The sequence below is a fragment of the Hyphopichia burtonii genome (assembly GCF_001661395.1).
Source record: "Hyphopichia burtonii NRRL Y-1933 unplaced genomic scaffold HYPBUscaffold_2, whole genome shotgun sequence".
Classification (NCBI taxonomy): Eukaryota; Fungi; Ascomycota; class Pichiomycetes; order Serinales; family Debaryomycetaceae; genus Hyphopichia; species Hyphopichia burtonii.
Genome location: NW_017963729.1, coordinates 1,515,985 through 1,537,952, shown reverse-complemented (window position 1 = coordinate 1,537,952; position 21,968 = coordinate 1,515,985). Strand labels below are relative to the sequence as shown.

General features: G+C 33.6%; 10 protein-coding genes across 10 annotated transcripts; 7 read left to right on the top strand and 3 right to left on the bottom strand.

The window, feature by feature from the left end:
- Positions 1 to 373: 373 nt before the first annotated feature.
- On the bottom strand, positions 374 to 3,532 carry CYM1 (Cym1p; the record flags this gene model as incomplete). The annotated part of the gene is made up of 1 exon (XM_020222167.1): positions 374 to 3,532. The coding sequence occupies one exon, from the start codon at positions 3,530 to 3,532 to the stop codon at positions 374 to 376; it is 3,159 nt and encodes a 1,052-aa protein (XP_020078100.1).
- Positions 3,533 to 4,057: 525 nt separating this feature from the next.
- Positions 4,058 to 5,118, top strand: OAC1 (Oac1p; the record flags this gene model as incomplete). The annotated part of the gene is made up of 1 exon (XM_020218342.1): positions 4,058 to 5,118. Exon 1 carries the CDS (start codon positions 4,081 to 4,083, stop codon positions 5,116 to 5,118), a length of 1,038 nt encoding a protein of 345 aa, XP_020078099.1. The 5' UTR covers positions 4,058 to 4,080.
- Positions 5,119 to 6,186: 1,068 nt separating this feature from the next.
- PXA1 (ATP-binding cassette long-chain fatty acid transporter) lies at positions 6,187 to 8,643 on the top strand (the record flags this gene model as incomplete). Its single annotated transcript, XM_020222166.1, has 1 exon — positions 6,187 to 8,643. One exon carries the CDS (start codon positions 6,187 to 6,189, stop codon positions 8,641 to 8,643), a length of 2,457 nt encoding a protein of 818 aa, XP_020078098.1.
- A 250-nt stretch (positions 8,644 to 8,893) lies between these two features.
- Positions 8,894 to 10,138, top strand: NAP1 (histone chaperone; the record flags this gene model as incomplete). Its single annotated transcript, XM_020218357.1, has 1 exon — positions 8,894 to 10,138. One exon carries the CDS (start codon positions 8,894 to 8,896, stop codon positions 10,136 to 10,138), a length of 1,245 nt encoding a protein of 414 aa, XP_020078097.1.
- A 309-nt stretch (positions 10,139 to 10,447) lies between these two features.
- Positions 10,448 to 11,507, top strand: HYPBUDRAFT_193804 (uncharacterized protein). Its single transcript, XM_020222957.1, has one exon. The coding sequence runs from the start codon at positions 10,597 to 10,599 to the stop codon at positions 11,401 to 11,403; it is 807 nt and encodes a 268-aa protein (XP_020078096.1). The 5' UTR covers positions 10,448 to 10,596; the 3' UTR covers positions 11,404 to 11,507.
- Positions 11,508 to 11,610: 103 nt separating this feature from the next.
- Positions 11,611 to 12,609, bottom strand: CDA2 (chitin deacetylase; the record flags this gene model as incomplete). Its single annotated transcript, XM_020222508.1, has 2 exons — positions 12,517 to 12,609; positions 11,611 to 12,431 (listed from the first exon to the last, which is right to left on the bottom strand). Exons 1-2 carry the CDS (start codon positions 12,578 to 12,580, stop codon positions 11,611 to 11,613), a joined length of 885 nt encoding a protein of 294 aa, XP_020078095.1. The 5' UTR covers positions 12,581 to 12,609.
- Positions 12,607 to 13,468, bottom strand: HYPBUDRAFT_152245 (uncharacterized protein). The gene has a single exon (XM_020220915.1). It carries the CDS (start codon positions 13,333 to 13,335, stop codon positions 12,691 to 12,693), a length of 645 nt encoding a protein of 214 aa, XP_020078094.1. The 5' UTR covers positions 13,336 to 13,468; the 3' UTR covers positions 12,607 to 12,690.
- A 762-nt stretch (positions 13,469 to 14,230) lies between these two features.
- Positions 14,231 to 16,045, top strand: GDA1 (guanosine diphosphatase; the record flags this gene model as incomplete). Its single annotated transcript, XM_020219594.1, has 2 exons — positions 14,231 to 14,384; positions 14,442 to 16,045. The coding sequence occupies 2 exons, from the start codon at positions 14,231 to 14,233 to the stop codon at positions 16,001 to 16,003; spliced, it is 1,716 nt and encodes a 571-aa protein (XP_020078093.1). The 3' UTR covers positions 16,004 to 16,045.
- A 1,272-nt stretch (positions 16,046 to 17,317) lies between these two features.
- On the top strand, positions 17,318 to 18,730 carry HYPBUDRAFT_152243 (NADH/NAD(+) kinase). The gene has a single exon (XM_020220914.1). The coding sequence runs from the start codon at positions 17,441 to 17,443 to the stop codon at positions 18,518 to 18,520; it is 1,080 nt and encodes a 359-aa protein (XP_020078092.1). The 5' UTR covers positions 17,318 to 17,440; the 3' UTR covers positions 18,521 to 18,730.
- Positions 18,731 to 18,984: 254 nt separating this feature from the next.
- On the top strand, positions 18,985 to 21,018 carry DED1 (DEAD-box ATP-dependent RNA helicase). Its single transcript, XM_020220913.1, has one exon. The coding sequence runs from the start codon at positions 19,049 to 19,051 to the stop codon at positions 20,966 to 20,968; it is 1,920 nt and encodes a 639-aa protein (XP_020078091.1). The 5' UTR covers positions 18,985 to 19,048; the 3' UTR covers positions 20,969 to 21,018.
- The last annotated feature ends 950 nt before the right edge of the window (positions 21,019 to 21,968 follow it).

Here is a 21,968-nt window from a genome sequence, read left to right as displayed (position 1 = left end):
AATATAAGGTATATAAACGATGTATAAAATTACTTAAAATAAATTTTAAATAGAATACATTTATTGATTGTAAATACCATTTGCTTTCCTTTAACTATGAGGTTTCCCTAATTCTCAAGTGTTTTTCTTCTAACTGATAAGTGGACAGGCTTTTTACTTTATTTTTTTACGCCATAGTTATTGATTTGATGCTTCATTTGAAGTATTTTCAATTGTTGCAAAAAAATGAGAAAATTCGTGAAAAGTTTTGTTCAGCACTTTAGACTCTGTAAAATAAACAATTTAAAGGCAACTAGTACAAAGAAATCAAAATAATTTAAACGTATATTATTTACAGGAAATCTATATAGGAGTAAGTTGTATTAAATGATAATTAAGCTTCTATAATTGCAGCTAAAGATTTGATTTCCCAAGATGGATCAACCTTCAAATTTTCAGCATCACCAATAACGGATACGACATCTTGGTTACTGACCAAATATTTCTCTGCAACAGATTGTAAATCTTGTTGATTAACATCTAAAAACCTTTCTCTTCTTTCTTGTCTCATTTCATCAGTGATGCCTTCCAAAAAGTTTGACGAGCCTTGACTTGCAATATGACTTGGTGCATCAACACTTTGGAAGATGGCCAATTTCGCCTCTTGCAAATCTTTCAAGTCCCATGAACTGGTGATTTTATCAACAGCAATTTGAGGAGTGGCTTTAAAAGAATCAATCGACTTGAGAGGATTTGGATCTCTGTAAGAGTAGTAGTTAATGGTACCACCCAAACCATCAAAATTCAAACCACCACCGTAAGCACCATTGGCTTCTCTAATAACAGAATGTAAATGTTTAAAAGTTAAGAGTTGTGATAATACCTGTAATGAAGCACCATCTTTACTAGTATATTCAGCACCCAATTTGGCTAATGAAGCATATCCAACTGGGAATGGGAGATTTATCAAAGTTTTGCTACCCAAACCCAAATTGTTAGAGGCAAAACTTGAGGTCAATTGTGAAATTTGGTTGCTCTTGGAAATGTAATCATTGCTTGATTTCAAAGAGCTGTCAAAAGTCTGAACCAAAGTTTCATTCTCTATGACCGCATCTTTATCACCAACCAAATTGTATTCAAATCCACCACCGATGCCATTTTCAGTGAAGCCATTGACAATCAAACTTCTAATTTCTTGCAAGATAGGTAAAAGTTCGCTGGTTAAGAACTCCTTACCACGTTTCTCCAAGTTCTGGTTAAGTTCTGTAATGAACTTAACTTGCTCTAAGCCTCCTAATAAATCATTCACATACTTTGTAGGAGTGAGTCGAGCATTCGAATGTGCATTAGCATAAGAGTGTCCTCTTTCAGCTATAATATTAATTTGATTTTGAGCTAAATTCTTGATAAGAGTATATAATTTATCAACCACAATTTCATCATTAGGATCAAGTTTTGTATCATTCAAAATTTCGCTCCATAAATCATAAATATTTTGGGATTTGTCCTTTAATGACATACCATTAATTAAATATTTTAATTTGGTTTGACCAATATTATAAGGATCGGTTTTAGCACTAACATTGAAAGTGATACCACCGGTGAGCCTTTGAATTTTGGTTTCTAAGTCAACTATTGATGTTTTTGAAGTACCAGCCAAATTGGTCAAACAACTATTAAATAAAGGTAAGTATTTGTAGTATTTAGGTGGGAAATAAGATAAGTCTTTTGCACCAGTAACATAAATTAAGCCATTGCTATCAACAATTCTTTTTTGTATCTTTTTTGAATCATTATCAAACTTTGTGAATTGCAAAGGATAGAAATCCCCAGTTCTTGAAATATCTTTAAGGGTTAAAGTAGGTAAAACTGAAACATCTTCTTGTTTTTGTTGATTTTCCAACAACATTTTACTTCTTTGATAAATGATATCTTTATCTTCTTCATTCAATTGAGATACTTTTTCATTTAATCTTTGAGCTTCTTCATTAACCAAATCCTTACTAAAGCTTTCGGAAGGTTCCATGGTGAATTTAAATCTTTGAGTGTTTTCATTTAAAAGAGTATTCTCAACCATTTCTTTGAAAAGATTTAAACCATTTTGAGAATAATCTTCTTTGAATCTATTCAAAATATTTTCAACTTGTAAAGTTTTAATTGGATTAAGACCATTCACCCACGAAGAAACCACCGAGCTTAAAAGACCCAAACCAAAATCTGGTTTGTGTTTCTTGAAATTTAATTCAATTTGATGTAAAAGTGCATCGATTCTTTCAGTGTATTTACTTTCTGAGCCTTTACAAAACTCTGGCAATACTTTATCATTCAATATTTGAATAATTTTAGATTCCAACCCTTCAACTTTCTCTAATGAAAGGTTGTTAAGACCCATGCTAAAAGATAAAAGAGCAGTTGTCGAATCCAAACCCGAATTGATTGAAAAATCTTCACCATATTGAGTTTCGATTAATTCTTGATAAAATGGTGAATTGTGACCATCACAAAGTAAGGAACTCAAAATTTTCCATTTAAAAATATCATACTGTTGAGATTCATCAAGAGGGTTACCAATAGCCCAAGTAATTGAAGATTGATATTGCTCATTAGCAGGTTTACTTGACATGGTATCAACAGGACCTTTAACAACGACATTAAATTTATCTTTTGGTAAATTATTTGACAGGAAAATAGGTTTTCTTACAATTGGTTTGGCATGACGATTACCAAATGGAATCAAAGTTTCATTTAATTTTTGCAAATGGTTAATCAAAGGTAAAGAACCGTAGGTAAAAGTTTTAGAATTTGAAGGATGATAATTATTAGAATGATAATCAATTAAATCTTCATATTGTAAATTAGTAATTTTGGAAGGATCACCCCCAGAGTTTTTCAATGAGGCATAAATTGATTCTTGAAATTTAATCCAATAATAATATGCGGTACTTGAGTATTGACCCTTCATTTCATTATAAACAACCCCTTTAAAAATGATATCACTTTTTGGATCATCAAGGTTAGATTGTTCTAATCTCCATCCTTCTTGCATGAAATCTTCATAGGATAATAAAGGTTCGAAAACTGAAGATAAATAAACATCCATCAAATTTTCGAAATCTTTTTGATTAGTTGTTGCAAATGGATAAAAAGTATAATCATGACCAGTCATAGCATTCATGAAATTACTTAATGAACGATTAAGCATCTTAAAGAATGGGTCCCTCACTGGATATTTTGCAGAACCACATAAAGTAGTATGTTCTAAAATATGAGGTACCCCAGTTGAATCCGGAGGATTTGTTTTAAATGCAACCAGAAAGACATTATTCTTATCATGAGGAGCGTCCAAGTGTAAATGCTGCAGTCCAGTTTTACCATGCTTCAACTTGACAGCAACTAAAGAAAACTCTGGAATTGGCTGAACGTTTTCAATAACGTAACCGTGAACGTTAAGACCAACTGGATATTTACTCAAAGATTCAAGCTGAGATGCAGATGGATGGACAGAAGTAGCCAAACATCTTTTTCTCAAGAGAGAAGTGCCACTGCTTCTCATACCGGCAGCATTAGAAGATGCTGCTCTTGCGTATCTAAGCATTTTTAGTCGGTGTGGGAGTAGAGGATGTTGCAAATGACAAACCTTTTTTAATTGGAACTATATTGCCTTCATAGCTTTCAGTATACTTTTTTTCTCTTCCAAATTTTCCAACCCGTACATCAAACGATCAATCAAGCCCGTACACCAAAACGTTCTGATTTTCCGATTTCTTTTCTTTTTTTTCGTTTGACGTAATGCCCCAACCTTAATCAACAAATACATGCAACTGAGTCTATAGAGAGCTTAAAGCTTATGCGTTTGGAGAGCAGTAGAGAAGAACGGAGCCTCTGGAATAAAGTAGAGTGATAATGTAGTTTTAAGTACAGACAGTGAAATGAAGGCTATAGAGTGCTTTTGGCCGTGATCAAATACCGGGCCGTTTCAGCAGTTTTGATTGTTGAATTTTTTTTCCTCGACCTTTTTTATCTTTTTTTTTTTTTTTTTTTTTTCAATACCTAGTTTTTCACTTTACTTGATCTACGCTTGAAAGGCCCATTATCACTAGTATGAGTAGTACGAAGGTCCAGGATACCGTGGTGGTCAAAACTTCCGAAGTAGCTGCGGTGAAACCAGTTAAAAAGAATAGTGCACAGCAGATATCTACATTGGGAGGATTTATATCTGGAGGGATAGCAGCATGTGGAGCAGTTACTTTCACCAATCCTATTGAATTGATTAAGACTCGAATGCAATTACAAGGAGAGTTGAGCAAGAATAGCGATGCTCCTAAACTTTATAGGAACCCAGCTCAAGCATTTGTACATATATATAGAAATGAAGGTATAAGAGGATTACAACAAGGGTTGGTATGTGGATATTTGTATCAATTAGGGCTTAATGGATGTCGATTAGGGTTATATGAACCAAGCAGATACTACCTTACCAAATATTTGGACTCTAATAACTTCAAAGAAGATGGAAGTATACCACAAAATTTATTTATAAATGTATTATCGGGGATTATATCCGGGAGTGCAGGAGCAGTGGTGGCATCGCCATTTTTCCTTATTAAGACCCGAATGCAATCGTATTCTAAGGCATCAATTGGTGGAGGTCAAGAAGTTGGTCAACAAACTTACTATAAAAATACATTTGATGGGCTTGGTAAAATTTATAAATCAGAAGGCGTTAAAGGATTATTTAGAGGAGTTGATGCAGCTATTTTACGTACTGGTGCAGGATCAGCAGCTCAACTACCAGTTTATAATGCTGCAAAAAATTTCTTATTAAAGAATAACGTTGTTAATGAAGGTTCAATCGGATTGCATTTTCTTGCTTCGAGTTGTGCTGGTTTAGGGGTTGCTATTGTCATGAACCCCTGGGATGTTATATTAACCCGTGTTTATAATCAAAAGGGTGATTTATACAAGGGACCTATTGATTGTTTCGTTAAAACAGTTAAATCAGAGGGTCCTACTGCGTTATATAAAGGATTTTGGGCTCAGTTATTCAGAATCGGTCCTCATTCAATCTTGACCTTAATGTTCATGGAACAGGTCTTGAAAGTTGCCGTCAAGGTTGAATCCAGATTAAAGTTAGACTAGTTATAGATTAATTTTACATTTATTTATTCGTATTTGCAGCTTTACGCACACCAGTAGCATCACCAGTAAACAATAAGCACTATCAAGTAAACAGCAAGTACGAACACCGGTGAACAGAGTGAACAGAGTGAACAGAGTGAACAGAGTGAACAGAGTGAACATCAGTAAACTAGAGTAACACCAGTAAACTATTCCAATCGCAAAACACCCCTACACCAAAAAACACCCCATCTCAATCAGAATGAAAAACTGTTCAGCGAAAACTCAACCCAACGCTCTTTCAAACAAGCATCATGTCAGCCCAGAATAACAAGGTCAGACCAGCCAGAAGGTTATTGGAAGTGAGCGGTAAGTGCTCAAAGGAAGGAATGGCCTACGGTCAATGCGTGTTGAGCACGTATAGTACCATAGCGCCCAATTCGTGCCAGCAAGAATTTGAACAATTCAAAGCATGTATCACCAAAAACTTGAACGGCAAGAAGTGGTAGATCGTACTTCACTGTTCTGTTACGTTTTTCTGAACTTTTACTATCGATATGAGGTTTTGAAATTCACCATGAACTACATCATATACGGGTATATCAAACTATCAAATCATTTACTGGTATATCTAACTATTAAGTCATTTACCTATCTAACTATTAAGTCATTTACCGGTATATCAAACTATCAAGTAATTTACCACTTCATCTATTGATCGTTTACCACCATATCTATTAATCGCCCACCTATCAAACTATTAATTCATTTACTACTACATCATTTATTAACTCATTTAACTATTAAAATAATCTACACCCATACACCAACCTTAATCAACCTCGGTAGAGTTTTTGGGCACACTCACACGACCCACCATTCCTCCCCCGCCTAAAGCCAATTGCTTCATTGAAAAGTCACTCTCCACAGACTTAAACTTGTTTATAGACTGAGCTTGTTTATAGACTAAACTTGTTTATAGAACTTGTTTATATACTGAACTTGTTTAGTTTTAGTTATTTAATAAAGAAAATTCATTGTATAGGGTTGTAAATCCAGAGGTTCGGTGGTATTCATCAGGATTACAAGATGATTAACTTTTCTAAACTAGCTGGATATAAGAAAGAGGATGTTAGGAATCTTCTATTGATTTTACAAGAATTTGTTATTGTTTATCGTGATAATAAGGTAAAGATTAATTATCAATCAAGACCGGTGGTATTATTTTTGGGAACGTTGGTTTCAACTTTTGGATTAGGAATTATATTTATATTAAGAAGTTTAATTCATAAGTATAATGAAATAAGATTAAATAATAAGCAAAGACGTCCGGATTTGATTAGACAATCATCAACTATATTGAAAAATGGATCAAGAGAAATCTTCATACCTAATGGTAAAGGTAAAAATGGTACTAGTAGAATAATCATCCCCAAACCCAATTTAGATCAATACGCAGCTGATAAATATTTGTATAAGAATTTTGTGATTGATCAAAAATTAAAACAACAAAAGAATATATTAAATTCCAAATTTTTAAATCAATTGATTATTATTTGGAGAATATTGATTCCAAAATTTTATTCGAAAAATACTTCACTTTTATTATCTCAATGTTTTTTCCTTATTTTAAGAACTTGGTTATCTTTATTAGTTGCTAAATTAGATGGTCAAATTGTTAAAAATTTAATTGGTGCTAATGGTCGTAAATTTGCTCGTGATTTGATTTATTGGTTATTAATTGCATTTCCTGCTTCTTATACTAATGCTGCAATTAAATATTTAACGAATCGATTATCTTTAAGTTTCAGAACTAATTTAATTAGATACATTCATGATATGTATCTTGATCAAGTTATGGCTTATTATAAAATTTCTTTTAATGATTCTCAACTGCAAATTTTGAACATTGATCAATATATTACTAATGATGTTACTAAATTTTGTGATTCAATTTGTGGGTTATTTAGTAGTATGGGTAAACCTTTAATTGATATTGTTTTTTTCGCAGTTTATTTAAGAGATAACTTAGGTACTGGGGCAATTGTTGGTATTTTTGCTAATTATTTTTTAACTGCTTGGTTATTAAAATTTAATACTCCATCTTTTGGTAAATTAAGTGCTAAAAAGACTCATTTAGAAGGTCAATATTATAACCAACATTTAAATTTAATAACTAATTGTGAAGAAATTGGTTTTTATAAAGGTTCAGTTATCGAAAAATCAAAATTATATGAAACTTTCCAAAATTTAACTAATCATATTTCAAAAGAAATCAAAGTTTCTTTCAATTATTCAATATTAGAAGATTATATTTTAAAATATACTTGGTCTGCTTGGGGATATATTTTTGCTGGATTACCAGTGTTTTTAGATGATATTTGGCCAAAACATAATGATCTGGATGATACTTCATCAGTTGATTCTTCAAATTCGTTAGAAAGTAATAAACCAGCTAAAGTTAATGAACGTCAAAACATGAGACAATTCATTATTAATAAAAGATTAATGTTATCTTTAGCTGATGCCGGATCTCGTTTAATGTATTCAATTAAAGACGTTAGTGAATTAACTGGATACACTGATCGTGTGTTCAATTTATTAACTAATTTACATTTAGCTCATTCACCAACTTTTAATTATGGATCAAAATTAGGAATAAATGATATACATGGTACCATTCAACGTAATTATGTTGAAGGAATTAGATATGAAGATATTCCAGTTATAATCCCAACAATTGAAGGATCAGAAAATGAAAAATTAATTGAAGGATTAAATTTTCAAGTTAAACAAAATAAAAATTTATTGATCTTAGGTAGTAATGGATGTGGTAAAACATCAATTGCAAGAATAATTGCAGGATTATGGCCAGTTTATTCAGGATTACTATCAAAACCAAGCGACGAAGATATTTTTTATTTACCACAAAAAACTTATTTTACTAATGGTAACTTAAGAGACCAAATCATTTATCCTCATAATTATGACGAAATGATTGAAATGGGTTATAATGATGATCATTTATATCATATTTTGAGAGAAGTTAAATTAGATTATCTATTAAATCGTGAAGGTAATTTCAATGTTCGTAAAGATTGGAAGGATGTTTTCAGTGGAGGTGAAAAACAAAGAATTAGTATTGCCAGGGTTTTATTTAAAAATCCAAAATTTGTTATTTTAGATGAAAGTACTAATGCTGTTAGTACCGATGTTGAAGATTACTTATTTGAATTATTACAGAAAAAGAAAATTACTTTTATTACTTTGAGTCATCGTCCATTATTAATGAAGTATCATGATTTTATTTTAGAAATTAAAAACGAAAATGGTGATTCTTCGGACTGGAAATTTCACGATTTAACCAGCGAAGAGAATTTGAAGAGTATTGATAATGAAATAAATGAAATTAGTAAAAAATTATCTAAAGTTAAAGAATGGGAATCTAGAAAAGATGATGTTGAATTATATTTGGATGGTAAATACGATGATATTGAAGAATCTGCCATTGAATTACCAAGTGACTCCATTCCCCTGTTGAACTAACGACTTATGATTACATAATATACTGCTTATATACTTATATACTTATATATCTATACCTATATCTATATTTATTTAAATCTATCTATCTATATCTATCTATATCGATTTATCAGAACGCGTACGCGTGGGGAAACTACCGGCAAAAACACTACCAGCGAAAAAAAGGAAAGGAGAAGAGAACGAAAAAAATTTTGCCTTTGGGAAAAATCCAAGCAGCTACTTCTTTTCATTAATAGTGATATAATCAATCATGTCTGAACCAATTAGAAGTAAGCAAGGAGACATTTCCAAGGCCCCAACTCCACAGAATACCCCGGCATCGGTTACTAATCTGTATTTAAAGAGTCAACCACCAACCGTGAGTACCATTAGTGAAGGAAATGAAGGAGAAGAAAAAGATGATGAAAATAAGATTAGTAAACAATTAGCTAATAACCCAGCGTTATTATCAATGATTCAAGGTAAATTAGGTAATTTAGTTGGTCAACAAAGTGGATACGTTGATGGATTAAGTAAAGTAGTTAAAAAAAGGGTTTATGGATTAAAAGCTATTCAACAAGAACAAATGAAGTTAGAGGCTGATTTTCAAAAAGAATTATTAAATTTAGAAAAGACTTTTTTCAAAAAATATGAACCACTTTATGAAAGAAGAAGAAAAATCATTAATGGTAATGAAGAACCAAGTCTAGAAGAAATTGAAGAAGGAGAACAATTAGCTGAAGAAGATAAAGAAATTGAAGAAGAAGAAGAAGAAGAGGAGGAAGAAGGAGGAGAAGAACAAGAAGGTATTCCAGGATTTTGGTTCACAGCATTAGAAAATTTAAGTACCGTACGTGAAATTATAACTGATAGAGATAGTGAAGTATTAGAACATTTAATTGATATTCGAATGGAATATTTAGAAACTCCAGGATTTGAATTAATATTTGAATTTGATACTAAAAACCCATTTTTCTCTAATCAAATTTTAACTAAAACTTATCATTATCAAGCCGAATTAGGTTATTCTGGAGATTTTGTTTACGATCATGCTGATGGATGCGAAATTAATTGGAAACTGAAAGAATCTAACGTAACCATTAATATCGAAAGAAGAAAACAAAGAAATAAAACCACTAAACAAACAAGAACCATTGAAAAATTAACCCCAACCGAATCGTTCTTTAATTTCTTTGATCCTCCAAAACCACCAAAAATCAAAGAGGAAGAACAAGAAGAAGAAGCAAAAGAAGAAGACGAAGAAGACGAAGAAGATGAAGATGAAGATTTGGAAGCCAGATTAGAATTGGATTATCAATTGGGTGAAGAAATTAAAGATCGTTTGATCCCAAGAGCCGTTGATTGGTTTACTGGTGATGCCGTTGAATTTGGTTATCCTGATGAATTCGAAGGTGAAGAGGATGAATTCGATAGTGAAGAAGAAGAAGAGGACGACGACGACGAAGCCCAAGACGCTGCTCCAAAAGAAGCTCCTGCTGAATGTAAACAACAATAAGTATAATATCACGTTCACTATGTAATCATCGATATATTGTAGCCGTCCATGTAAACATCTCTGTAAGCATCTATGTAATCATACATCCATCAAGATAACCCAACCATCTAGGTAATTACCCATGCATCCATCAAGGTAATCCATCAAGGTAATTCCCCATGCATTCAGGAATTCCATTTGCAGCTGACCCAACCTGCAATAACCCAACCTGCAATGAGCCCAACCTGCAACTCTCACAGCAATCCTAATTCACATGCTCCCGAACGGCAGTTACGCCTTTTCCTCTAACAGAACAAAAAAAAAAAAGGAAAAAAATAAGTGAAAGGATAAGATTGAAAAAAAAAATTTACATCATTGTTTATCTTTGCATCTATTAGAAAAAAAAAAAGCCTATATAAATATGGCAACCCCTGGCCACATTTCTTGTATCCTTTAATTTTATTAATTAACTATTACTCATGTCTGAAGGCAAGTCATTTCAATCCACCAGTGTTAAACACATTGGTTCTTATCCCTTGGTCAAGTCCGTTAGTGACTTTTTACTTTCATTTAGTTTATTAAATTATTTTTATCAAGAATTATACCATTTTATTGGTATTTTCAATAGTAATATTAGTAAAGTTGAACCGATTTATAATGGGTTGGTATTTTTAGATGCTAATTTTGATCGTATGGTTTTAAGTCGTTTAGACTCTGTTATTGCTAAGACTCCTGACTTGAGTGCATACCATCCAGTAACCATTTATACTAAAAGTGTGGTTAAATTAAACAAAGATTGGTTGAAACCAACTAATGAAAGCATTTACAAGACTTATGATGCATATTTACCCGGGTCATTAACTGAAAATAAGACTAGTTTCAAGATTGACGCCGTCACCAAGGATGAGACCAAGATTGGACTGGAAATTTCTCATTTTGTTGAAATCTCAAACGAATTCTTGAACCGTTTGAAATACTACATTACTGGTAAGTCAAATGACGTTAGTGAAGCTTTGATTAATACTTATAATTCGGAATACGAAAAATTGGATGCTACTAATCCTTATTTTAAATCCGGTCAAGCTTCTTACAAGACTGGATTGACTTTGATTAACGATGTTAAGTCCGATTACTTTGTTCCCTTGAAAAATCAAGTCAATGACGTTGCTAGCCAAACCAAGACTAGAATCAATAACTCTATCAACTTGAACTTGCAACAAGTTGAAGAAAAAAAGAATGAGTTGATTAACGGTACTGCTAATCCTCCAGTTAGTGCTTCTGCTTAGAAAATGGCGCCACTTTTATATCGATTCCTTTTATGTTTTATATAATTTTCTTATTCTATTCAATTTTCTTTATTTAATTTCTTTATATAACTTTGTTTTAATTTAAATTTTATTGTATTTTGAACTCCTTGGTAGATCCTTTCAGGGTTCATGCAGGTGTATTGGTGCACGGGCCCCCTGATAAAGGATTAAGTTAAGTAGTGCATTTTACCGAGGAAACTGCTTTATATAGTCAATTCCCCCGACACATTGTGGGATGGTTAACTGGTCGGGCAAGTGCTGATTTAGTTTAATGCCAATCGACACCGTTTGACTCAAGCTGTCATGTTCCAAAATAATTCCCTGATTGTTTTTCTCCTTCTGGAACGTTTTAACATCTCTTAATATGGTTTCATCATTTTTCAGTAAATCGCCCACGGTTTTCCAATCAAAAGTATCAAAATCCCAAAGAACCAGTTGCATCCCAAATTGTCTAATGAAGTATCGTACCCTGTTATCCACTCCGCCATAAGGAGGACGAAACCATTTGGGTAGATGACCGGCAGTGGCATTCATTGCCCAAATCGACCATTGTAATTGTGCTACAATTTGTTCATTAGTTAATGATGGTAAAAAGGGATGCGACCAAGTATGGGATGCCATTATATGATTCTTCTGATGAGTCTTAAGATATATTTCTGGATATCTAATGATATTGAGTCCAATGGTGAAAAAAGTCGATTTTGTATTTGTTTTATCAAGTTGTCTCAATAATTGAGGAGTGTACTGGGATGGTCCATCATCAAAAGTTTGGCTCAATTTGGAACAAGTATGAATATCGTCAAAACTAACACAATTATGGCAATCAAATGAACACACACTGGAAACCTCGTTGGGAATCATGTCGCACTGGCCCTGTTTATGTATTGGAACCAGGGTTGGAACATTGAAATCAATAAAATCTAATGGAATATAAGGAGGATCAATTCCCGGCCATTCACTTAATCCAGTAAAGTCTTTCAACCATCGGGGAAACTCCAAAGAACTTGCTTTGAATACGTCTTGCTCGCCACCAGACTTCAACCTATTGATCACCCCGGCTTGCACAACCCCACTGAGTATCAATAAATTAACCCAATTCATCCAATTCACCCAGTTCATCGTTGAAGAAATGTTTGTGGTGAAGATTCGCAGCCATTTTTTTTTTTTTGCTCTTTTTTTTTGCTCTTTTTTTTTGCTCTTTTTTTTTTTGGCGTTTATTTTTTTACAGATAAGACCAAAGATATGATGCACGGGTGTATTTATTAACTATCTCTTTGATAACTCCTTTTGTAATCTATATACTTCTTTTTGCAATAAGTCATTTTCTTTACGTAAAATGATATTTTCATCAGTTTTGGTTTTTGCATTGGTGGTCACTCCCCCAGTGACCGGCGGGAGGGCAAACATCGAGTCTGATGATTTCCGTTTATTGTTGTGATGATTCAAACTGAGTGATCTCTTCATTGGTTTTGGTGATGTACTTGGTGCATTATTACCTTGTAATTTTAAATTTCGATTCTCTTCTTTCAAACTATTAATTTCCTTCATTAATTTCAACACTATAGCATCTTGTTCTTTTTCCATCAAATTAATAATCTCTTCGTGATCTTGTCTTTGATACTCATTCATTCGCAGCGCCTCATTATCTAACGACACTCTTCGACTGGGAGTAAAACTATTACTTCTACTTCGGCTTCGGCTAGTAGCAGACGCAAGTATATAATCACCACTAGGTTGCGGTGCTGATGGTGAATGACCTCCAACTGAACTCAGATGGCGACGGTTACTATTATTTGCGTTGGGGATACTAAATGATCCAAAACTTGAAATTGAATTAGTTGATGGTGATCTGGCAATTCTAATGTCATTATTTATGGTGGATACGTTACGTAACGATTGGGGATTACTCATCTTATAAAAATTCTTATAAAATGGGGTGATGAAACAAAAAAAAAGGGATTTCAACACTGATTTATATTTTCAAACTGTGGAGATAAAGAAACTGGAAAAAAAGACTGGAAAAAAAGACTGGAAAAAAAGACTCAAACTAAACTTGTCAAAACAAACAAAGTGGGTTAGTTTTAAAAGGGGTAAATACATATAACCGGTAAATCTTACCCTTTGATTGTGATTAGAATGTGGGTTAGTTGGTCTATTATTGAAATTTTTGCAAAAAAAAAAGTGACAATTGAAAAAGAAAAAACAAAATAAACGGATGTTATGGTGATTGAAGTATACCGATAATCCCTTTATATGCCTACATCTAGGTTCTTTGTAATGATTCTTTGTCCCTGTATCGTTATCTGCCTTGTGCAGAGGGGGAGCCTTGGTGTTTGGGTTTCCGGCCAACATTGCCTCCTTCCGTCACGTTGTCTTGGGGTATTAATTGCTTACTGTAAGCCAATGTAATAGTAAGCAAACAGTAGCGTACAATAAGCTAACAGTAAGCTAACAGTAAGTATCAGTAGAAGTATAAAACTACAAGTAACTCCAGTAATCAAGTATTATATAAAGTATATAAACGGGTAATGAGTAATGAGTAATGTAAATCAAACCAGTAAACTGAATGTCCTCAAGGCTCGATAATCCCGTACTTGAGCATCAGTTCAAGAGAGTTCAGGAGAGTTCAATGGTGTCGAAGAATCTGCTCAAGTATCTGTTCAAGTCTGTTAGAATTCACAGTGAAATGGGCAATTTCAGGCATTGTGTTACTTGATGAAACTTCGCGTTGATTTGAAAAGTTTTTCTTTATGACTTGTTAATCTGGACTAATTTATTCTTTAGCTACTGCTAGAGGATATACATGATGATATCAACTCGTAACATTCGTGTTATAGTGGCAGTATTTGCTATATTCTCAGTCATTCTCTTTTTCGCTTCCTCTCAACATTCGCTTGGAGATCAATTACAAAGAGTGAAACCGATTTCTCACCCTGATGCTTCTGATCATACAAGAATAGGTCAACCACAAGATAATAAAATCATTGATAATGCTTTGGATTCTGATATGAATCCAGGTTCAAACACTTTACAAGGTAACTCTCCTCATAAAGCTGGTTCAGAACCTCCATACGCTCAACCAAAAAAGAAACCGGAATCAAAGCCTTATAAAGATGATTCAAAACCAAAAATTATGGCTGATAAAGCAAATTCAAATTCTCCTTCCAATGAAAAACAAGTTGGTAAACCTTTATCAAATGAAGAACAAGTTGGGAAACCTAATGAAAAACAAAAACCTTCTCAAGATTGTAACCAAGTTGATTACGTTGTAATGATTGATGCTGGTTCAACTGGTTCTCGTGTTCATGTTTATGAATTTAATACTTGTAAATCTCCTCCAGTTTTATTGAGTGAAAAATTTGAAATGTTAAAACCTGGTTTATCTAGCTTTGATACTGATACTAAAGGTGCTGCTGCATCTTTAGATCCTTTATTGAAAACAGCGATGGAAACTGTTCCAAAGGATAAACAAGGTTGTACTCCTGTATCAGTTAAAGCAACCGCTGGTTTACGTTTATTAGGTAAAGAAAAATCAGATAATATCTTGAAGGAAATTAGATCTCATTTAGAAAATGACTATCCATTTGCAGTTGTTGAAGGTGATGGTATTTCTATCTTGGATGGTTCTTTAGAAGGGGTTTTCGCTTGGGTTACTGCAAATTATCTTTTGGGTAATATTGGTAACGAAGAAAAAGTTCCAACCGCTGCAGTTTTTGATTTAGGTGGTGGTTCAACTCAAATTGTTTTTGAACCAGAATTTGGTAATAATGAAAAAATGGTGGAAGGTGAACATAAATATGATTTTACTTTTGGGGATCATAAATTTACCTTGTATCAATTTAGTCATTTGGGTTATGGTTTAATGCAAGCTAGAAATAAAATTAATTCTCTTATTGTTAAAGCTGCTTTACAAAATAATAAAGAATTGAAAAATAGTAAAATTAATAATAAAGATGCTGCTAAAGATGCCAAAGCAACCATTTCAATTAATAACCCTTGTATCCCTCCTGGTGTTACTGCTGAAAACGTCCAAGTTGATATTAGCGACAATGAAATTTACTTGGTTAACTTCAAAGGTCCTTCTGTTGCTAGTGGTGCTCAATGTAGATTCTTAGCTGAACAAGTTTTGAATAAGGATGCTGAATGTACTCAAAAACCTTGTTCCTTTAATGGTGTCCACCAACCTTCTTTAACTAAAACCATTAGGAAAAATCAAGATATGTACGTTTTTTCCTTCTTCTATGATCGTACCAATCCTCTTGGGTTCCCTTCTTCTTTCACCGTGGAAGAATTATCTGATTTGGCTAAAGTTGTTTGTAATGGTGATCAATTATGGAAAGAAGTTCTTTTGGATGACCATGTTAAACAATTAAATGAAGAACCTCAATGGTGCTTGGATTTATCCTTCATTACTGCTATGTTGCATACCGGTTACGACATTCCTTTACACCGTGAATTAAGAACCGCTAAAACTATCGATAATAATGAATTGGGTTGGTGCTTGGGTGCTTCATTACCTTTATTAGATAAATCTAATGGTAATTGGAAATGCAGAATTAAAGAAACTACAAATGCTTAGACTAAACTAATTAATATATACGCTTTTTCTATTCAATGTGCCATCAAATTGTAATACGTGATTGTAGTACGGATTCAAATGTACACACTTGTACAGACTTGATTGGACACACTTGTACGGACTCTATGGTAATAGGACTCTATGGTAATAGGACTCGATTGTAATACGGAGTTTCATCGGAGAAAGCTCAACTAGGTAATTTACGTGATAAATGAGAGCCGAAGGTGGAAACAAAAAAAAAATCCACCAAAGAAAAAAAAAACGGCAAAAAACGACAGTAGAAAAAGTAACCCAATATTTAAAATACCCAAAATCCTCTGTACAACTCCTCGTGTCCCATCTCTTTCCTTGAAGTATCCTTTTAATCTAAAGGCGATTGAATTGTTGTTAACTCTTCCTTCACTCTGCTTACCAATTAGAGAAGACATTAAAATAGGTAGGTGAAAAAAACAAGAAGGCAAATCGCTGAGAAGAAACGGTGAATATTTGAGCAAGCAAAAGAAGCTTATCATTACAAGGAAAATAACTACAATTGAGTGAACAATGTCTGACCAACCACGTAAAAGTCAATTGACAAGCCAACTAGAAAAGCATAAGGATTGCAACTCTGACAAACTTGATGAAATAACACAGTCATTATCATCACTTAATATGAGTAATAAATCAGGACTTTCACCAGTTAACAGTCATATTGAAGCACCAGCCCCTTTGACTCCATTGAAAACCGATCAACTGGAAGACATATCGGGGGCCCCAATAGATATAAGCCAAAAGAATAGAAGGCATCGAAAAGTCCTTGGATACTCATCAAGACAAGGAGGAAATAATAATGGAGGTATTGGTAGTCCAAATAATTCAATTCATAGAGATCAACCAATGATTCATAATAAACTTCATTGTGATCAGATTAAACAAAGAAGAGCTTCAAATAAAGTATTATCAAAATTGGGTAATGATGATTTAAGATCTGTTAAACTGCATACAGAATTAGCAGAGACCGCTAATGGAGTTAGGATGTTGGCGAAAAGTTTATCAAAGGCCACGATTCAACTAGATGTTAAAGCAATAATGATTGTCACTAAGGCAAGGGATAATTCATTAACTTATCTTACTAGAGAAGCTGTTGAATGGTTTTTCACTAGAGATCGAGATATTATAGTTTATGTTGATAAACATTTAGAAAAACTGAAAAGATTTGATGTGGAAAGCTTGAAGAAAAGCTATCCCAATAAAACTGATAAATTACTAAAGTATTGGGATAAAAAATTTGCTTTAAAAAATCCCGAAAAAATTGATTTAGTAGTTACATTAGGTGGTGATGGTACAGTGTTATTTGTTAGTAATTTATTTCAAAGAATCGTTCCACCAGTTATTTCATTTGCATTAGGGCTGTTGGGATTTTTAACCAATTTTGAATTTGAACAATTTAGAAAAAGAATGTCTAATGTTTTAGAATCAGGAGTTAGAGCGTATTTAAGAATGAGATTTACTTGCAGAGTTCATAAAGCAAATGGGAAGTTAGTTTGTGAGCAACAAGTATTAAACGAATTAGTTATTGATCGTGGTCCTTCACCTTATGTAACACAATTGGAATTATATGGAGATGGATCACTTTTGACGGTGGCTCAAGCCGACGGTTTAATTATAGCCACTCCAACAGGATCAACTGCATATTCATTATCAGCAGGAGGCTCTTTGGTTCATCCTGGGGTTAGTGCGATCAGTGTTACTCCTATTTGTCCTCATACTTTATCGTTCAGGCCAATTTTATTACCCGATGGAATGTTTTTAAAAGTTAAAGTCCCAGAGTTAAGTAGATCAACCGCATGGGCTTCATTCGATGGTAAAGTTCGTACAGAATTGGATAAAGGAGATTATGTTACTATTCAAGCATCACCATTCCCATTTCCTACCGTCATATCATCGAAAACAGAATACATCGATAGTGTTAGTCGAAATCTAAACTGGAATGCTAGAGAACAACAGAAACCTTTCACTCATTTGTTATCGGGTCCAAATAAAGATCGAATCGGTAATGACTCTACATTAGAACAATTGAATCGTGGTGGTGGCCGCGGCCAACAAGAAGAAGATTACGATATCAATTATGATGACGAAGACGACGATGAAGAATTAGAAGATGAACAATACCGTCATGAAAATCATCCTAGGAGAGAAAGTAATTATACCGATTCAAGCGTTAGCACTCTACCAAATCATCCATTCGATGATCACCGACAAGACGATTACGAAGAAGACGACTACGAGGAAGAAGACTACGACCACTACAAAGAATACGAGGACGACCCATTCATTCCCAGTCCCGGTGGTGGACTAAACACCCCTCCTCCCACCAACAACCTAACCTCCTTCGGGGCATTTGATGATCGGGAATACTACGCCCATCCAAACGCAAGATTGGCACTGTACGACACTGCTCCTTCTCGACACTCTTCTGCCACCTCCACCGAAACCGACGGCATCACCATCTCTCCAAAACCCAACTTTCAGCCTTAATCTGTACATACCTGCTATCAATACATCTCACCCATCACCCATCACCCCGTACACCAAGAAGTAGTAGCCTTTGCCCAGTGCACGACCACCTCTGCGCCAATTTTTGATGAAATTGTCGCTTTGATGAGGTCGTGCGCGTTTGTAAGGCGTGAGACCAATTTCTAACAATTTTTTTCTTTTTTTGCCCTTTTGCCCTTTTCTTTTTGAGCGAGGTAAAAATTTTTATGTGTTTTTTTTTGTTTTTTTACGGGTTTTTTTTTGTTTTTGGTGATAATTTGGTTTTTTTTGTCTTTTTTTCTTTTTGGTCCTTCAGTAGTTTTATAAAAAATGATATTCGCCTTCAAGTCTACCCTTTTTTTTTGTAGAATTTTTTTTTTCGTTTGAAACTTTCTTTATCTCTTTATTATAAAGACCCTACTTGTTCCTTTAGAAGTATATATATTAAGTTATATATCTCGTAATATACTGTTTTAAACAGAGTTTTATTTGAAAAGTTTAGTGGAAATATAAAAAAAATAGGTTGAAAATATGACTGATCTCAATCAACAAATGAATAACCTTTCTGTTCAAGGTGACAATCAACAAGGCCAACAACAAGGCCAGTCTCGTTCGCAATACGTTCCTCCTCACCTCCGTAATAGAAGCGGTGGATCCAGAGGTGGATTTGGCGGTGGCGGCTATAGTAATAATGGTAATAACGGTAACCGCCGTTACAATAACTTTGGCGGTTCAGGCTATAATAATAACTACGGCGGTGGTTACCAAAACCGTCGTGGTGGATTTAATGGTGGCTTCGGTGGCCGTGGTGGTGGCCGTGGTGGATTTGGAAGAAATTTCCCAAGACCTGGTGTTGGTAGATGGGTTGATGGTAAACACGAACCTTCTGCTAAAGATGAAAAATTAGAAGTTAGTTTATTTGGTACCGCGGATGATTCTGGTTTCCAATCTTCTGGTATTAATTTCGATAACTATGATGATATTCCAGTTGAAGCTTCTGGTGATAACGTCCCTGAACCAATTACTGCTTTCACTGCTCCTCCTTTGGATCCTTTGTTAGTTGAAAATGTTCAATTATCTAGATTTGTTAAACCAACCCCAGTTCAAAAATACTCGGTTCCAATTGTTGCCGCCGGTAGAGATTTAATGGCTTGTGCCCAAACCGGTTCTGGTAAAACTGGTGGGTTTTTATTCCCAGTTTTATCTGAATCTTATATGAATGGTCCTGCTCCAATTCCGGAATCTACTGGTGCTTTCACTTCTCATAAAGTTTATCCAACTACTTTAGTTATGGCTCCAACTAGAGAATTGGTTTCTCAAATTTATGATGAAGCAGTTAAATTTTCTTATAGATCTTGGGTTCGTCCTGCTGTTGTTTATGGTGGTGCTGATATCGGTGGCCAAATCAGAAACTTAGAAAAAGGTTGTGATTTATTGGTTGCCACTCCAGGTCGTTTGAAAGATTTATTAGAAAGAGGTCGTGTTTCTTTAGCTAATATTAAATATTTGGTTTTAGATGAAGCTGATAGAATGTTGGATATGGGTTTTGAACCTCAAATTAGATATATTGTTCAAGATTGTGACATGACTGATGTTGCTGATAGACAAACTTTGATGTTTTCTGCTACCTTCCCAAGAGATATCCAAATGTTGGCTCGTGATTTCTTAAAAGACTATATCTTCTTATCAGTTGGTCGTGTTGGTTCTACTTCAGAAAATATTACTCAAAAAATCTTATACGTCGAAGACGATGAAAAGAAATCAGTCTTATTAGATTTATTATCCTCTAATGATAATGGTTTAACTATAATCTTTACCGAAACTAAAAGAATGGCTGATAATTTGGCTGATTTCTTATATGATCAAGGTTTCCCAGCTACTGCTATTCATGGTGATAGATCTCAACATGAAAGAGAAAAAGCTTTGGCTGCTTTTAAATCCGGTGCTGCTCCTATTTTGGTTGCTACCGCTGTTGCCGCTAGAGGTTTGGATATTCCAAATGTTTCTCATGTTGTTAATTATGATTTACCTTCTGATATTGATGATTATGTCCATAGAATTGGTCGTACTGGTCGTGCTGGTAATGTCGGTATCGCTACTGCTTTCTTGAACAGAAACAATAAAAATGTTGTTAAAGGTTTAGTTGAAATTTTATCTGAAGCTAATCAAGAAGTTCCAGACTTTTTAACTAATATCGCTAGAGAAGGTTCTTTCGGTAAAGGTCCAATGCGTGGTGGCCGTGGTGGTGGAAGATCCGGTCCAACTAGAGATTTCAGAAGACAAGGTGGTGGTTATGGTTCCGGTGGTTCTAACTGGAACTCTTTTGGCTCTGGCTCTGGCTCTGGTTATGGTAACTCTGGTTACGGCAACTCTGGTTATAACAACCGTAGTTACGGTGGTAGCTCTCAAAGCTCATACGGTAACGCTACTGCTGGTGGTTCCTGGTGGTAATCTATTAGAAAAAAGTTAACCTTTTTTTTAAAAATCACCCCTGTTATTTTTTTTATCTTTATCTCTATCTTTAAGTTAAATTTTTACGTTTGCATTTCCTATCCTTTTTTTTTTGTTATTGTTTTACTTTTATGCATTTTATTAATATTTCCCCAAGGTCACAATCTTTTTCGTTAAGATCAAAAAGAAAGAAATAAACAAAAATAGACCAAAAGATTTTTAGAAATAAGTATTAAGGGAAGTTATTTGGTCTTTTGATAAAGTTATAGATAATTCCTTTCATAAACAAGTTTCAATTCATTTAATTTTGAATCATTTTCCATATTTATTCCAAGATTGATTTTGCATTCACATATTCATTGCTTTTTTTTATTATCGTTTGATTATTGTTAACGTTTTTCTTATCTTTCTAAGTTATTACTGTTTTCTAATTTTTGTTTTACCTTACGCATGTCATAGATTTCATCATTCAATTCATTTTTCCCAAATTTCCTGTTAATATTATTCTTTGCTTATATTATTATTATTATTATTATTATTGTGTCGGATTATAAAAATTTATTTCCTTTTTTTTTGTTCAATTTCTCATGGAGTTTCTGTTTAGTTTGATTTCGTCCGTTGTTTCAAGTGTTAGTTTTTTGAATTTCCATTGCTTTTTTCCAAGTCCTCGATTTTTTCATGGCCAGTTTTTAATTTCAAGAGGCTTTACAGTTGAATTAGAGAAAAAAAAAAGAGAATAGATTTAGAAGAAGAATATTAGAAGTTTGTTGAAAAATGAATTATCTTTTAAAAAAATAAATTAAGGTAAAAGAAAAAGAAGAATAAAATTGAAAAATAAGACAAACAAAGACGAATAAAGATGGAATTTATCGAATTAGAAGATATAATTTGATTTTCATAGTTCGTTATCTTTTGATTTGTTTTTTTATCAACTTGTTTGGCAAGGTCTTCTTTTGTTTTTTTTTTGTTTATTATTATTATTATTTATTTCTACGTAATT